The 17,713-nt window shown below is 46.1% G+C and overlaps 1 protein-coding gene across 1 annotated transcript in view; it reads right to left on the bottom strand.

Moving 5' to 3' along the window:
• Positions 1–4,299: 4,299 nt before the first annotated feature.
• Tmem178b (transmembrane protein 178B) overlaps positions 4,300–17,713 on the bottom strand; it is a 378,681-nt gene continuing 365,267 nt past the window's right edge. Inside the window, exon 4 of the mRNA XM_059256565.1 lies at positions 4,300–4,550. Coding sequence (XP_059112548.1) covers positions 4,300–4,550 — 251 coding nt within the window. The remainder of the gene's footprint in view (positions 4,551–17,713) is intronic.

Genomic DNA, 17,713 nt, shown 5'->3' with positions numbered 1-17,713 from the left:
CCCAGACTAAGACAGTTGAAGGCAAATGTTCTGAGCCATGAGTTTAACTTCATTATTCCGAATTTTATTAGGTGGGTAGCACTGGAGACCTAAATGGCACATCTTCCTGAAGTCAGGAAGACACATGCGGCCTTTTCCTGTTAGGTCTCTTACTATGTATAGGGATGACCCAGGAGATGTAAAGTCTCAGGGTACCCTCTCCTATGGCGGAAAAGTGACATATTTGGATAGAACCCTGGACAGAGGGAAAATATACCAGCACAGTGCCAGGGCCCAGGGCACCACTAAGGGACCTGAGGCCAAAGAGGGCTGATCTTGATCTGGTGGAGCTGTCTAATTATGCTTTCACGATTTCTAGAGGTGAGAAAGAGGGCTGCTGAAAGGCTGTCAGGTGACTGAAGCTGAAACAGACATTTTCTTTCTTATATTTTGATGTCAGTGATCCACACACATCCTTGTGAGACCTTGGGCCATGGTGAACAAGGAGAGGGGTGCTTGAAGTCCCTCTCCTCCTTCAGAAGGTGACTGTCACAAACTGATCATAAGGAAAGCCGTAGGCAGAAGAAAGCAGAAAAAGAGCCATAACTTCCAAACAAGGAAAAGAAATTGTACTTACTCGCAGCTAGACCCCCAGCGTTCCCAAATCTCCAGTCTAGGAGAGATCAAGGGAAGTGAACGCTGAAACTGCTCTCACACTGTTCATTTGCGCAGAGCCCACAGCATGTGCAGTCATGTTCCTTGTAGACACACAGCTAAAAGAATCTGAACTTGACCTGGGTAGGAACTGGGGGTCTTGCAGAGGCCACTGGCTCTCAGACCCCTCAGAAGGTTGGAGTCTATGATTTAGAGTTAGTAGAGTCTGAACTAGAGTGCTTCACAAACCAAGGCTCCTTCTATGCTCTCTCTTGTACTCATTCCCTAGCCACCTCACAGCCAGAAAGCTCCAGAAACTGCCTGAGCGGCTCACTTTAACCAGTGGTCCATCCCCTGTGATGGAAGGATCAGGTCACCTGGACAGAGATTGCTATCTATCAGCTATCATCGTGGAGACTTCTGTCCTGATCAGGTGCCAGAGCTTGTTTTTGTTGCTAAGCAGTACAGACCCCAGTATGTGTGTATCTGCACCTGTCTGGTTGATAGAGCAAGAAGGTTACTCTAAGGTCCTGCTCTGCTGATGGTGTGTTGAATAAACTGAGCCAGAGAATCTATCTTCTTCCTGGGAGTCCGTCTAATATTTCAGGAATGCTCATGTTTCAAAGGAAGCCAGTAAGTTTTATTAAAAGTTTGTCATAGAGTTGGGCATTGGATAGAGCAGATGATCTGTTTATGATGAATATGAATTAAAAAAAAGAACAGGGCATAAATGGGAGGTCTGTGAACTCATATGTTCAAACAAGTTTACTTAAGAAAAGTTTAGTCGATAGCAAATTGTCCCATTTAGCTTAGCTTCCTCCATCTCTTTGCAGCTGGAAAACAACTGGAATTAATATTCCATCACAGACAAGTTCTGTGCCCCCAAGTAGATGTTCATAGACACCGACTTGTCCCTGCTCAGGCCAAGATACCCTGGAGGAAGACAAAAATATTCTCAATCTGAGGTACTTTCATTTTCCAATCCCAAGTATGTCCTTCACCTTAAGAGAAAAATCTAGCTTTTCAAAGGAAAAGAAAAAGGAAATTCTCAATTAAAAAAACTGATTTTTTTTCTGAAAATTATTTCTCCTATCATAGAATACACTGCTTATCTTAAGAACAACCCTTAGAATTTCGATTGGAAGCCAGTAGCATTCCCTGACACCCAGCTTACCCCTGTTCACCTGGCACTCCTGCACGCAGAGTACTCACATGTAAGACCTTCTGTAGGATCTGACCAGGGCCCTGATGAGGGAGTCTTGAGAAATGCATCCATACTTTTATATAGGTGTACACACACACACACACACACACACACACACACACACACACACACACTGCACCAGAGAGACACATGCAAAGAGCTACCCACATTGAAGCCCATTGGATATCACACCCTGATAGATACATGTACATACGTACACGTACACGTACACGTACACGTACACGTACACGTACACGTACACACACACACACACACACACACACACACACACACACAGAGAGAGAGAGAGAGAGAGAGAGAGAGAGAGAGAGAGAGAGAGCGCCAATGAGACGACTAGGCCCTACAGCCTATTAGATGGAGGAAGGACAGGGAAACTGTTAGTAGGTGAGCAGTCTGGTAGGAACAGAGGCTGAGAACAGGGAGCTACAACGGAGCACTTAGGGGAGGAAGGCTGCTGAGTGGTTGGCAAAGTTCCCAAAGCAGATCTGTTCTGCAGCAGCTGAGCTCCCCTTCTGCATGGCTGACCATGGCTGCGCCAGCTCAGGATTCTCTCCTTGCCTCCCTAGGGACAGTTGGCACCAGCAGGGTCCCCAAGGTAACCATGAGCTGCTCCTGCCATGTGGCATTCACAGCTCTGGCTGACTTCTTCCCTTGCCAGCACCCAGTGCCAATCTGCTCAAGCAAGCCTGAGATACCTGGATGGCCTTGTCCCACCTCAGTCTGGGTGCTAGCCACTAAGAGAGATAGCTAATTTTGGGATTCATGGTCTTGAAGATCAAGAGGAAAGGGATAAGAAAGGAAAGAGTCAAGAGTTCTCCATTGATTTACATAATATCATACAAACTTGAGCCCATGGGACATGGAGGTGCTCTCTCTGCATGTGACCCATTTCCTTTCATCTGTACAGGGCTCACCCCTAGAAAAGGAGCAGATGTCCAGTGACAAAGGACAGCCCCCACAATGGGGAGTGAAGGTCTTGTTTGGTATATGTACTTGTACATCAGCAACCAGAGGCAATATTCCTTCTCTCTCCTGAGCTGCATGTTCCCCCTCTTCTCTTAGGACTTTTGTGCCCAGCTGTGTCTTGAACTTCCAAAATTAGTGGACTAAATCTTGCGGAGTTCCAGAACCATGCTGTGAAGTACCACAGGGTTCTCTGGCCCAGTGGTTTTGTTCTTGGTTTTGCCCTCTGGGAATTTCAGCTGTACCAGAAAAAATAAAAAAAAGTGCAACACAAATACTAAAACCCCACACTCATGAAATATCCATCACATGTGCATACATATACACATGTGCATGGCCAGGCGCGCACGCGTGCACGCGCGCGCACACACACACACACACACACACACACACACACACTCACACACACACTTTTGTCTCTCTCCAGGGATCTGCAGCTGCTGCATTGGCACCCATGAAGGCCTGCCCTTCAAGATAATTCCCAGATCTCGAGGCCTCCATAATGGGTCAAAAACAATAATAATGAGAGAGAGAGAGAGAGAGAGAGAGAGAGAGAGAGAGAGAGAGAGAGAACAGAATAAGATGATATTTCCCTTCAAAGAGTGGAAAAGAAAAAGGTAACCACCCAAAACCTATGCACACACGCACACACGCGCACACACACACACACACACATACACACACACACACTCACACACATATCACAGCATTGCTCGAAGGCTCGATCTGCCCAGAGAGCGCAGGCAGGGGAGGACAGGGTGGCCTCTCGTTTAACTGGGTGTAAGGCAGCTGGAAGGTAAGACTGGGTTTTCCGAGCATCCACTGAAATGTCCTTTTGTTGATGCTGATCTTGCCTCTCAGCATGTTCTCTCCCCTTCCCACCTCTAAGACATTGTCCAACCGTTTGGCCACAAAGAGAAAACTTCCTTCTCAGTCTGTTTTCTCTTCCACTCTTGGTGTGTCGCTGGTGGGCTGGGAAGGAGCTCAGAACAAGAGGAGCAGAGAGGTGGTTCTGGAAATGGCCTCAAAGATGTGGTTACATTCTGTGAACTCGAGGGACTGAGTTTCCCCATGATAGGATGGCTGGGGTGGTGGTGGCCTTTCCTGCTGGCCCAGAGGGTAGCACTTTCTTCTCTGTATCTGTGTTGCTCCAGACCACTGCCTCTGTCCTTTCCAGTTCACCACCGCATCCTTGTGAGTGACTGGGGTCAAGATGCTACCGCAGGTGGTGGTGGCTTTCACTCTGTCTTGAAGAAATCATGAAGCCAAAGTCAAGAACTGATGAGAGAGCCACAGGATGGGAACACCCTTCCCATCTTGGAGATGAGGCAACACAAAGTCTGATGAGATGCAGGTGCCTGAGCCAACTCAACTCTACCTTGGCACTGGCATCATCTTGATTGAGTTTCATTTTATATATGTATATTATATATATATTTATATATATATATATATGTATGGGTTTTTGTGTTTTTTTTTTAGCACACTGTCCCATTTTCTGGTCTGGATTTAGGGCAGTTGGTCCTCGGGACAGGTTGGACAGAGGGGGCCAAGGTACAGAAGAATCCCGAGATTAGTGTGAGGCCCAGGCCCCCCCATGCACAGAACATGGACCATCCATAACCGTGGCTGATGTCATCTGGAAGTCCATATAGGTAGCGTGGGTAACGCGATAACTCAAAGTTGATCCCAGCCACACAGGTGCACAGTGAGATGATGCAGAAGGTTCCTGGAGAACAGGGGAGGAAACACGGGGCAGGGACATGGAGAAGGAGAAGGAAGAAGGGAGGAAGAGAGAAGAGAAGTTAGGTTTATTACATTCACACTTCTTTTAAGTAGGAGAGATGAGACAATTTAGAGAAGAGCCGGCTGTCACCAAGGTTACCATCAAAAGAAGTTCATGGGAGGAGGGCACCATTGAAGACCCACTGCTTCTGGGCTCTCCAATTCTTACCTATCTTGGACAAACTCAGGAAGTCTCCTCTTTGATAAAATTCCCCAAATGAGTATCTCATTAGACATTTATATAGGGTGGGATATTTAATTTTTTATAAAGTATTTAAAATATGCTTCTTTCATTGGAAACACAAATCATCCCACTTGGTAGAGCAATAAAAACATCTATTTTCTTTCATATATACATAACATCTTATACAAATTTAAATATTCTTTCTTTAATCTAGTCACCAAAAACTCTGGCATTCAAAAAGAAAAAAAGCCTGACTCAGTTGCCTGACTCTTGAAAACCTTTCCCATTTTCTGTAAGGTAACACTTCTGGAAAATGTTCCATGGAAAATTATCTAGCCCTCTAAAATTTCCTTTACATTATGGGTGGTGGTTAAGTCAAAACCCTGGGGCTCACACGTACGCCTTCTCAGCCTCCCTATCCACGCAGGCATCACTTAACATAGCCAACATGTTTCACTGAGAAATTTAACAAACCTATTTGATATTAGGGTTCTCTCTAAAATATATTCCTCACCATATACATGCAAATACACATACAACGGGATATATATCCCTCAAATCAACCTCAACTAGAAGATCATTAGAAGAGGTGGGATGGGAGAAAATGTTTTGGAATCATAAACTCTCTTAACCAATACCAATATTTGGTATAGCTAGAGTGATTTCAAGAGCTTTTTCAGGATTCTCCTTCATGTATGCAGGTTCATCTGGGTCAATGGGAAGAAGCAGGTGAGATAAACTTTTTCCCAGGGAAGGAAAGGTGAAGCAGTGTGCTATGTTTTCTATCCATTATGAATTTTTTTTTTTTTTTTTTTTGCTAACTGCTGGGTTTCTTTACTATCATATCTTATGTCTTCCAGAAGGTTCCTGGAGAACAAGGGAAGAAATGCAGGATAGGACAAGGAAGTTCATAAGTTTATGACCATTTAAATGGCCACAGTAGCTGCAGTCATACTCAGTAATGAAGAAGTGCTGTGTGACTAACCAAAGTGCAGAGCGTCAACATCAGTGGCATTCTCTGCCACAAACAGGACATGTATACCATCACATTGTATTGTTGGAAGATGGGTGGAAAGAGTCTAAGAGCCAGAATTCAGAGAGGACTGGAGCATTCACGGGGAGTCCTGGACATGCCAGGACTCATGGACTCATAGCAGCTATGGTCACTTGCACAAGACCAAGCCAGGCAACATTCCAGCAAGAGAGAGAGGAGCTCACAGCCCCCTCCACCCCTAACTGAGAAGCTATTGACAGCTGATGATGGCTTCTGGTGAAGAGAGAGTCTGTTTTCTTTAAGGATGTGGCCCCTGGTAGGTCACCCACGCTCCAGCCCACAGCTTACACCCGTGAGTATGCAGAAGTGCAAATGGGACTTGGTGTTTTTGAGTGAGTGAGAGAGCAAGTGGGAAGGGAGAGCACAAGCAAGCGTGTATAAAGTTGGGGGTGGGTAAGGAAGGTGGGGGTGGGGGGTTCTGAGGGGAGTTGTGAGGAAAACTGGGAGTGAGAATAATCAAAATACATTGTATGCAATTGTCAAAGAATTCCTAAAAGTATCGTGTTTTTGAAAGTGCTGTGGGCCAGAAGCTACGTCACGTGCTTGGCCTTTGATTCTTCGCACAGCTCTGTTACATAGACTGTATGTTCATCTCTATCTCACTGAAGGGTACTGAGGCCCCAAGAGGTTAAGTCATGTGCCTAACATCACTCACACAGCAGGTAGGTGGGAAGCCAGGCTGCAATCTCAGGCGGCTAGATTTCAGCTTATAGTCTTACCTATCATGCTTTTACTTCTTTTTTTGGGAGGGGGGCTGATTACTGGATATTAACTTAGGGCTTCATGCATACAAGGGAAGTACTCTACCACTAAGCTACATCCAAGCTCTTCTATTATTTATTTATTATTTATTTGTTTTTAGACTTGCTAAGTTTCCCAGACTGGACCTGAACTCATTTTGTAGCTCAGTCAGGTCTTCATTCTGTGATCCTCCTGCCTCAGCTTCCTGAGGAGCTAGGATTACATGTGTGTACCACTGTTTCCAGCTCCATTGTACTACTGAAGGCTGGCAACAGGCAGCTGGCTCCTTCCTATCTATCGCCAATTGTCCACCAAAATTCCAGGTGCTTTTTGTGTTCTACCATGTGGTTGCATGATACCAATAGAACAGATGATCTGTCCATGCTTGTTAGGAAAAAGGATTATACTGAAGGAGAAATAAGTATAGCCAGTCAAAGTTCGGATCCTAGAGGAAGAAATATGAATAGGCAGTGAAGACAAAATGTGCTCAGTGTTATTCATAATCCAAGAATTAAAAATTCAAAGCATAGGGTCTAGAGAGATGGCTCAGCAGTTAAGAGCACTTGCTGCTCTTCCAGAGGACCCAGGTTTGATTCCCAGCACCCACAGAGCACCTCACAACTGCCTGTAATTTCAGTTTCAGGGGATCCTAGCCCTCTGGTCTCCAGCCTCCTAGGGTACAGCACTCATGTACATCTATCCCCCAACACTCACACAAATAAATAATAAAAAATAAATGTCAATCTTAAAAAAAAAATAAGAAGGGAAAAAGAAAATTCAAAGCACAAAGTTAGCAAAATTTTGTTCTGGATTTTTGGGTTCTCTCTCTCTCTCTCTCTCTCTCTCTCTCTCTCTCTCTCTCTCTCTCTCTCTCTCTCAGAGGTCAACCTTGGGTGTCCGTCCTCAGGTGCCATTGGCCTTTCTTTCATGTGGGATCTTTCACCGACCTGGTATCTGCTACACACACAAGGTTATCTGGCCAGTGAGCCACAGGTGTCTGCCTGTGTCCACTCCCCAGTGCTGCCACTGCAGTGTGAGCACCGGGCCTGGCTTTCTTACCGGGGTTCTGGGGTGGAATGCAGGTCTTCACGCTTATGTAGTAAGCGTTTTACTGGCCGAGCTATCCCCTCACCCTCTGTCTTGTGTTTTTGTTTTTTTGTTTGTTTTGTTTTGTTCTTGTTGGTTGGTTGGTTTTGATCCTCACCAAAACTAATAAAGGCACTGAAATATGGGCCATCTGATAGCTCTGTGGAAAACGTAGGCTGGTTTTGCTTTCCAGAGAATGGCTGTTAAAACAGTCATACTTTGGATCTATTGACTTCTCACTTGGGAATGAAGACCAAGGTCTGACGTTGTTTCTGTGACAGTGAGTAGCTGGGGGGGTGGGGCGCAGGAGCTCGAATACTGTGTGAATGCAGCTCCTGAGTTGAGAAACTTGCTCTTTCTAAGAGGCACCCTATTGACTCCAATCTGTGTTTCCAAGGACCACTGAGAAGTACAGAGGGCTCCTGAGCATACAGAGGCAGCCAGGAGAAAGCTGTGATCATTACAGAAGGTATGGGTTGTCTGGGAGCGGGGAGCAGAGCCAGGAAGTCCAACTAATAGATCAGTCCATGACTGCTTCAAGAATGATCTGATCTTGTGTTTTTATGGGTTTTATTTTTATGTGTCTGTGTGTTTCTTGTGATTTTTCTTTTTATTCTGTTTGTTTTCTAAGGAGAGAGAAAGAAAGGGTGTGGAGTTGGGTGGGTGGGAAGGTGGGGAGGATCTGGGAGGAGTTAGGGGGAAACTGTGATCAGAATATATTGTATGAAAACATTTTTTTCAATAAAAGAGAAGAAATGATTGTTTGTAGAGACAATGGAAAGGCATCAGGACGACTTGGGCACAAGTGCCATATGACTAAATACATGTGTATGTACCACACTGTGAATATATGTACAAGTGTATTTATGTGCTTATGAATGTTCACATCAATATTTGTGTGCACATGTGTATACATGTATTTGCAGTTCACATGTGCATGTGTATGCCAGGCTATGAGTTCATGCATTCATGTCCACAGCAACAGGAATAGTACATATAAACCTCACTAATGAGAATAATAGCCCCAGACTTACAGGAGTCAGGAAGAAGCACCCTGGCTCACTGGTCCTGGGTCCCAGGGCTCAGAGGAGACTCTCTGATGGCTCTTAAGATAATGAAGTCTCAATATAGACTTTCCAGATCAGAACATCTTGTTCAGACATAAGTGTTACACACTCTAAATTCTAACAAACCAAACCTGCCTGTGTGGAGAGTCTTTCAGTTGCTGACCTAGAAGCCCATCTTTCAGTGTGCAATTTGTAGAATTTTCTAAAATGTAGACTTAGGACATGTGCTGTTCTGAATGAGAATGTCTCCCATAGGCTCAGGTGCTTGTATGCTTGGTTGGCAGTTGGTGGCGCTGTTTCGGGAGGTTTAGGAGATGTGATCTTGCTGGAGGGAATATGTCACTGGAGGTGGGCTCTAAGGTTTAAAATCCACATGGCACTCTCAGCTCTCTCTCTCTCTCTCTCTCTCTCTCTCTCTCTCTCTCTCTCTCTCTCTCTCTCTCTCTCTCTGTTTGTGCTTGCAGTTTAAGATTTGAACTCTCAGCTTGCTACTCCAGCTGTCATGCCTGCCTGCTGCCATGCTTCTCCACAGTGATGGTGATGGACTCTTATCCCTCTGAACACTCAAGCCCAAATAAATCCTCCCTCCTGTAAGTTGCCTAGTTGATCAAGCAATAGGGAGGTAACTAAGACAAGACAGAATGAGTGCATGCACATATGTATGCACACACATGTTCAAGTACTTACACAGTATCATCCAACAGGGGGGTAAGTTCAAATCTGACCTGCCTTTGGGTTGTTCTGGGCACTGAGCATCATGGCTCTAGACCAGGATTGGTAAGTTCTGAGATGGGGATGTGGACCAAGTCAGCATCTTATAAACAGAAGCTCTGGCAGTGTCAGGGGTCACACAGAACTTTATATAAACTCTAGAAAGCAGAGCTATCCCATCTCAACAGCTTCATCACCCCCCTCCACTAAACAAATGTAGGGACTTTGGCTGGGAGAGAAGATCCACACGGGGAGGGGAAGGAAACTGCTGGGACCCCCAGGGAGGCCCCAGAAATGAGTCCATACTCAGCTCACTCTACAGAAAAATGGAGCAGCAGGCCTCAGAAATGAGTCCGTACTCAGCTCACTCTACAGAAAAATGGAGCAGCAGGCCTCAGAAATGAGTCCGTACTCAGCTCACTCTACAGGGAAAATGCAGTAGCAGGCCTCAGCCTCTGAGGCCATGCCTGCAGACTTGTCATTCTGCTCCCGGTGAGCACTTACTGAGAGGCAAGTGGGGAGGCAAGAAAGGTGACTGGGACTTCAGCAGTGACCTAGTAGTAGCTGGGGTTAGAGTATTGAAGGACAAGACCCCTACCCTCAAGTCATCCTCCCTTTGGTGGGGAGCCTGCTCAGTATTGCTAACACCTAGCGCCTGCGAGCATAACCTGAGGAGCACAGAAGTAACAGTGTAGAGTGGTAGGGAGAAGCAGTGTAAGCAACACCAGGTCTGGTGGAAGAAGCAGATCTGCCATGATGGGTGAAGTGGCCGTAGCTCCTTGGCAGTGGGTTTGGTAGAACCAGAACAACCAATCAACAAACATTTGTTTAACTTTTGGTCGAACTAATCATTGTGCTAGATGTTGGTGAGAGAAGGGGGGTGGATAAGATAGGACCCCTGCTCTAAAGAATCTTTAATTAAAACTAAAATAAAAAGCAGGAAAAGGCAGCTTATGTATAATGTAGTAGGGAATATAAGCCATGCATAAATGAAAAATGGAGAAAAAAAAGCAAAGATAACATCAGACGGGGGATTAGGATAATAAACATGGGTTTATTATCATCAGTTCTGAGCCTTTGCTTCCTTCATCTGAGAAATCAGGGAGCTAAAGCGGAGACTCTAAGTCCCCCCGGTGTAGCAGTACCTAGTGACTAGTAAACATGCGGGGGGTGGGGGGAGGGGTTGGAGCAGCTTCATTATAGACAGTAGTGCTGGATGAGGAGCGCTTCAATGGGAAGCAGGGGACAAGCCTGGTCAGGGCCCCTGTTCCCAGGACTCCATGCCTGATATGGAGCAACATGCTAGACACCTGCCCCATCTCTCAGTAGCAAGGCGTTCACTGCTACAACCCAAGGTTAGTTTCCATGTTACATCAACTACCCTAATAGACCCCTGGTTTTGACTTCTACTTTCGCTCCATAGAAGAGCCCATGAAAATGTTAAACTCCAACAATATGATTGTTCTGTCCTGCTACGGAACCTCCAATAACAGCTCGTAGCAATGAAATCTAAACTTCTCATCTTCTCCGCAAGGAGACTCCTGAGTGGATGCTGTCCACCTATCAGAGCAATGTCTTGCCTTGACCACACAGCCCGACACTCTAGCTACTCTGTGATATTAAACTGGAGAAGCAGGCTCCACAACCTGTCCTTTGCACTCCTTCTCTTGTCCCAAACGGCCTTGAGCTCCCAGTTCTCAATTCAAATGCCATCCTCAGAGCAATCTTCCTTGGCTTCTTGTAAAGCAGCACCCTCCCCAGTGGTTTGAAAATAGTTTCATGTGGAGATGTTTCTAGATCTGCCACTCGGAAAGAGGGGAGAAGCATGAGAGACTCCCAGCTCTCTCTCCTCTATTTGAGCAAAACAGCTCTGCTTTGATCTGTTTCCAGGAGAAATTTCACCGGGAGAAAGCATCCCTGTGACTTACACCATTTGAAGACCACTGACACGCTTGAGGTGTGCCACTGCAAAATCCAGTGGCTGGCTCTGCTGATGACAAGCCCATACCTTTGGCAGAAATGGCTCAGAGTCCCAACCTTCCTGCCTGCTGGCCCTATAAGAAGCCTCCGACTTCTCAACACAGTCTCCAGGCAGCCAGCCACAGCCAGCCAGTCCCAGCTGGTAGGAATGAGAAATAAAAACTAATTGGCCTCTTAGTGCCAGGAGTCTTGCTGGCCTGGGCTCAGAGTTCAGGAGTCCAGTTAGAAGCAGATATGGTGCCATTCCAAGAAGCTACAGGCTGAGAGAACTTGCACTAACAAGACATGCTGGCACACAGGCAGTGCCACCCTGCAGACCCGTACTGTCTAATGTCCCTCTTTGTAAACTCCATCCGCAAGCAGGAAGCCGCAGCTCCCAACAGCAGCTGGCTGTGTGTGTGTGTGTGTGTGTGTGTGTGTGTGTGTGTGTGTGTGCCTCCTTGGATGGCTCTCCCACAGCTCGCACCTCCTTCCGTGGCTATCTACTCAGGTCCTTCCAGAAATCACACATCTAATGTCACTTAGCAACTTTGCACCCTGTTCTGCACGCTCCTATCTCTGAGCCCTGTCAACACCTGGCTGCAAGAACGGCGCTATCTCGGGGTTCTGCGATGGTTGCTCTAACCAGTGCCCTTCAGTCCAACCAGGGCAAAGGAGGGGAAGCTGACCAGACTTCCAACTCCTACTCTTACTCCAAACACAGCTTCCCCCTCCACCTCCTCCATGTCACTGCCATCTCTAATTAATGTTTCTCTGGTTGCCAAATACGAGAGCCTAGTGTTTTTTTTTCTCTTGCTAGTTGTAATGTCTCGGCTGTCTGAGAGCCTTTCCTGTTTGGATATCTCTGGGTTTCCAGGCTGCCCCGAGGCCAGGCTTCCTTGTACTCTCCTGGCTAGCTCCTCCAGCCTTCCAGGCGATCCTCAGCCTCCATTTGTTGTTTTCGAGCTGCGGGTTCCTGCTTTTCCTCTTGAGCACTCGGCCAGTGACTGCTCTTCTCTGGCCAGGAACTGCCCCATACATGACCAGGGAAAGTAAGTTTCCTTCTTAGCTCTCCCATCCCAGGCAAATGGCATGTCACGGGTGTTCTCTGGGCAAACAGAGTTCAGTGCTACCCTTATGCTATCCTGTGCATATTTCCACCAATAACTCGTCTGTTGCAAACCGAATCCCTAAATTCATATGTAAGTGGGTGGTGTAAAAAGGTGGCAGAGTAATTAGCATGAAATGAGTGGTGTTCTCGTGACAGGAAGAAGCTGGAGAGTCGGCTCAGCAGTTAAGAGCACCTGGTCACTCTTCCAGAGGAGTGAGTGGTCTTCGGTTCCCAGCATCCACGTGGCAGCTCAGAACCTTCTGTAACTCTAGTCCCAAATAATCTGGTGCCCTCTTCTGGCCTCTGTGGGTACTGCATGTACTTGGTGCACAGACATACATGCAGGCAAAACACCCATACACATAAAAACAAAATGTTTAAAAAACTGTTTTTAACAAGGAAGAGAAAAGGAGCAAGCACCCTTGCTCTGGCCACATGGTGCCCCCACCCTGCTGTGATGCAGCCAAAAAAAGCCCTCACCAGAGACTGGTGTCATGGTTTTGGACTTGGCAGCCTCTAGAACCATGAGCCAAACAAACACCCAGTCTGAGGCAGTTGTATGTCACTTTACGGTGTACATACACCCTAAGAAATTCACCATTATGCAACAGTAACTGCAAGAATACCACATGGGGAAAGGAGAGGAATTTCTCAGTTTCATGGTGACCCATTTAGCACCACTGTCATGGATCTGGCCTATTGCTGACTACAAAATCAATATGAAGCTGTTTCAGTTAACTTTCCTCATTGCAGCAACAGACGAGCTGGCAAAAATAATCGAAGGAAGGAAGGGTTTATTTGGGCTTATAGTTTGGGCGTCCGTCCATCATGGCAGGGTGGGCGTGGTGGAAGGAGTGGGAGGCAGTTAATCACACTGTGCCCTTAGTCAAGAAGTGGGGGAGGGGAGGGGAGGAGGAGAGGAGAGGGAGAAGGGGAGGGGCAGGGGAGAGGGAGAGATATGCTGGTGCTCAATTTGCTTTTATTTTATCCAGTCAAGGATCCCAGTTCATAGTCCAATGCTGCCGACATTAAAAGTGTGTCTTCCCACCACAACTCAATCTGGAAAGTTCCTCACAGGCATTCCCAGAGGTTTGTTACATGATACCTGTAAATTCCATCAAGCTGACAACAATCATGATTGTTGTGTAATATTAATTTAAGATGTGTTACATTTGTTTGTGCTGGGGGAACATTTGTTTTAATGATACAAAGATGTGTTGCATTCTTTTATGTTGCATTTGTTTAGCTCTGTGAAGCTGGGTTACTTTGCCTGCCTAAAACACCTGATGGTCTAATAAAGAGCTGAATGGCCAATGGCAAGGCAGGTGAGGGACAGGTGGGGCTGGCAGGCAGAGAGAATAAACAGGAGGAGAGGAGGATCAAAATATCAAGGAGCAAGAAAAGAAGGGGCCAGCCACCTACCCCCACAGCCAGACACAGAATAAGAAGGAAAGAAAAGATATACAGAAGTAAGAGAAAGGTAAAAGCCCAGAGACTAAAGATAGATGGGATAATTTTAGTTAGGAAAAGCTGGATAGAAACAAGCCAAGCTAAGGTCAGGCATTCATAAGAAAGAATAAGACTCTGTGTATGGATTTATTTGGGAGCTGGGTAGCAGGCCCCCCCAAAGAGTAAAGAATATAAAAACAACCAACAACAATGATTAACTACCATTGCACAGGACTGTATTCTTTTAAAACAACAACAAAAAATGGACTAAGACACCCATAACCCAATCAATATCCCCTTAAGTCTCTGGCTTCTTTTGCTCCTTCAAGGCCTTACTTCACGTAGTAGAGGGTAGTGAAGCATCCCAGGTCACCTAGGAGTTACGGGAGGGAGTGTCTGGAATGTGAGACTTTCAGTCGGCACACTGGGAAGCCTGACCGCCCTTCCTACGGAACTTCTCAGGGTAGTGCTTACTGTCTACTCTGGGGCCAAGAAAGACCACAGTGACAGCATCATGGGAGTGTTGCATCTAAGTCAGACTGAGTATCATGCCTCAGTCAGGACAACATAGAAATACAGATCTGTGGGATGTGTTACCAATGTTAAGAAATGCCAGGCCAGGACAGCATTGTTTAGGGGTAGCTAATTCTTTTGTCACCAGGAGCACTAGATCAGCAGCCCAGGGAATACTTCCATCCCATCCAGGCACTACTGTAATATAGTGACCATGAGGGACTGTTTTCAAGCTGGTATTCACAGCCACAGAGTTAACTCCTCCCTCGGCCCCCTCTGAGCACTCACTGCAGGTGCATAAGGCCAACACGGTGATGTCACCTGTGTGGTTGCTGCTGTGCTAGCCCATGAAGCAAGGGGAGGGTAGCAGGAGTGTTTCCACACCCCTTAGTGATGCTCAGAGAAGCCATGACGGTCATGCCACAGCAGTGGACCCTGTAGAGAAATAACATCAAACTGTAGGCCTCAGGCGAGGCAGCAGGGATGCTCTTACTAATTCAAGAAGCCTTCAGAAACCAAGGCCCATGTGAGGGTTCTCACAAGAAGCCAGATCAGTTACATATTGTGTGCATGGGCATTTCCCCAAATATCTATTTTTTGTGTGACCAAGATGTGCCCCAAACCTCACTGGCACACAATTTCTCCAGCTTTCTAAAGCTAGAGATCCATCTGTGTGACATTTTCTGCTCCCAGGAATGAGGGATGACGTCTCTGTGTCCCCAGCCCTGGCCTGTTCCTTTGTTTATACGTGGCGAGAGGGCCTCTGTTCTGACCAGAAGTCCTCAGGTTGCTGTGGAAATGTCCTTGTAGACATGCATATCGGGGTGTCTGAGGAGCAACCTCTTCCCTAAGATCATCCTTCAGTCCCCATCCGATCATTAAAATCTTAGAGGCGCGAATCAGCAGATGGGGGGAAAAATCCCTCCTCCAGCATTCATCCCGGAAAGCTGATGTACACTAAATCCTTCCTTCACTTAGATTAAATGCCCCAGCAGCATTCAGCTCTCGAGAACATTTTATAGCTATGTTCAGACCTGCACAGAATATAAATTACTCGTTGAATTATACACCATTGCATCATCAGCCATCAACAGGCAGGTCACAGGATTCTACATCAAAGGTGCCTTTGGGATTTGCTGGGATGAGGCAAGAGATGTTGGATGTGTTTGGGAAGTGATCAGGTTGCAAGGGATGAGGCTCTCTGCATTGCCTTTTTCTGCAAGCTGTGAAAATCTTCCAGGTTGAGACACTGCCAGGAGTAGAACCCAGAAACCACACACCCAGGGCAGAAGGGATTTTTTTAATTCCAGAGGCTATATCTTTATATTACAAGGCTATACTGTACCCCAGTGCATATATGCTACAGTAACGCAGCATTCCAAGTCAAGAAGCTCTAATGACTGGGCCATTCACAGATTGGCATCAATTCTAGAGAGAACGGAGTTAGCCATTTAGTTTTTAAATTTTTATTTTATGTATATAAACGTTATTTTTCCTGCATGTATATATGTATACACCATGTGCCTGGTACTGGCAGAGCCCAAATTGGGAATAAGATCCTCTGGAACTGGAGTTATAGGGGCTTGTGAGCTGCCACATGGGTACTGAGAACCAAAGCTGGGTAACCTGCAGAGGCAGTAAGCACTTTTAACTAAGCTATTGCTCCAGACCCTGGGTGGCCTTTCAAAAGCCATAAGTTGGACACCTGTGGGTATCACGAACCATGGGCCAAAATGTCTGAAACAATACTTTGTTTGTATGACTGGCCTGCCAAGACATGCCCACCAAGGCAATAGTGGTTCAAACATCATAGGAGTAACCAACCAGTTTCTGATTGGATTTAAGTCCTGCTCTACAATGAAACCCATACCTGGTACTATTGTTGGGTCAAGAATGTATAGCTAGAGAGGTCATAGGTCCTAAGGGAGAATCTACTGTTATTCTGCTAAATGGACACAGTTGTAAACTGGCTCCTAATGACTTGTTGTTATACCCATAGATTAGTGCATATCACAATCCTCACCACAGGAGCTTCCATTTACACTAGATGGTGATTACCTCAAAGACCCACAAGTACCCAAGGGGCAGAGAATAAGGGAATGCAGAATGCTCACTCAGCCTTAAGTAGAACATCTGTACTGATCCTCTCCTCTCAAGACTCAGGGGTCACTGTGAAGCCAGGGGGCAGGGGATACTATAAAGAGCCAGAAGCTGTGAATGACTGTAAGAAACAGTGTCCTCCAGACACAACAGGGAAACTGCACACAGGAATTCACAGAGTTTATGACTGCATGCACAAGACCCAGGCAAGTCCAAGCCACCAAATGGTAGATCTACCAACCGCATTCCCGCGGAAAGCCACACATCTGTGAGTACATGGGCCACACAAAATTTGGACTTGATGGGTGAGAAAAAGAGCATAAAGTTGGGTGGGTAAGGAAGAGAGGTGAATCTAGGAGAAGTTGGAGGTAGAATGAATATGGTCAAAACTTATTGTATGAAATTCTCTAATTTTTTTTTTTTTTAAGGATGGGGGAAGGATCCTGTTTGTAGTGAACACGTGTTGACTTTCCCCTTGTGGTTATTCACCAAATGACACAGTGCAACAGCAGTTCACACTGCTGACTCCTTGGTCTTGAACTTTCAGCCTCTTGAACAATGAAAATAAATTTCTATTGGTAAAGCCACTTAACCTGCATACATCAGTGCTAGCAAACTGATGAGCAGGTACACTAGTTTAACGGAATTACATTTTAATTTGTAAAACAATGTAGTAAAACAAGACTGTCTAGGCTGGGCCAGTGACTCAGCTGGTAAAACTCTTGCCTTGTGATTATGAGGATTTGAGTTCAACCCCCAGAACTCACATTAACATATGGGGTGTGGTGGCACAAGCTTATGGTTCAGGCACTGGGGAAGTGGAAACAGGAGGATCCCTGGGGCTCTATGGTCTGCCAGTCTAGCTAAATGGATGATCTCTGGGACTCATTAATGAGAGATCTCAAAGGAGGTAGAACGTGTTCCAGAGAATGACATCTGAGATTCTCCTCAGGTGTCCACACACATGCATGCATGTGTACCTAGACACACACACACACCAAGAATGTCTGTTTCCAGACTTGAAGGCCATCCCAGAGCTAAAGCAGACATCCACACGGACCCATATGAAGTAATAGCACCTTGGGGTGCTGAGGGTCCTTGTCCCTCTTGTGTCTCTCACCTGTGCTGTCTG

The sequence above is a fragment of the Peromyscus eremicus genome, chromosome 3 (genome assembly GCF_949786415.1).
Source record: "Peromyscus eremicus chromosome 3, PerEre_H2_v1, whole genome shotgun sequence".
Taxonomy (NCBI): domain Eukaryota; kingdom Metazoa; phylum Chordata; class Mammalia; order Rodentia; family Cricetidae; genus Peromyscus; species Peromyscus eremicus.
The sequence above is the reverse complement of the archived record's forward strand: the minus strand, read 5'-3'. Positions and strand labels throughout refer to the sequence as shown.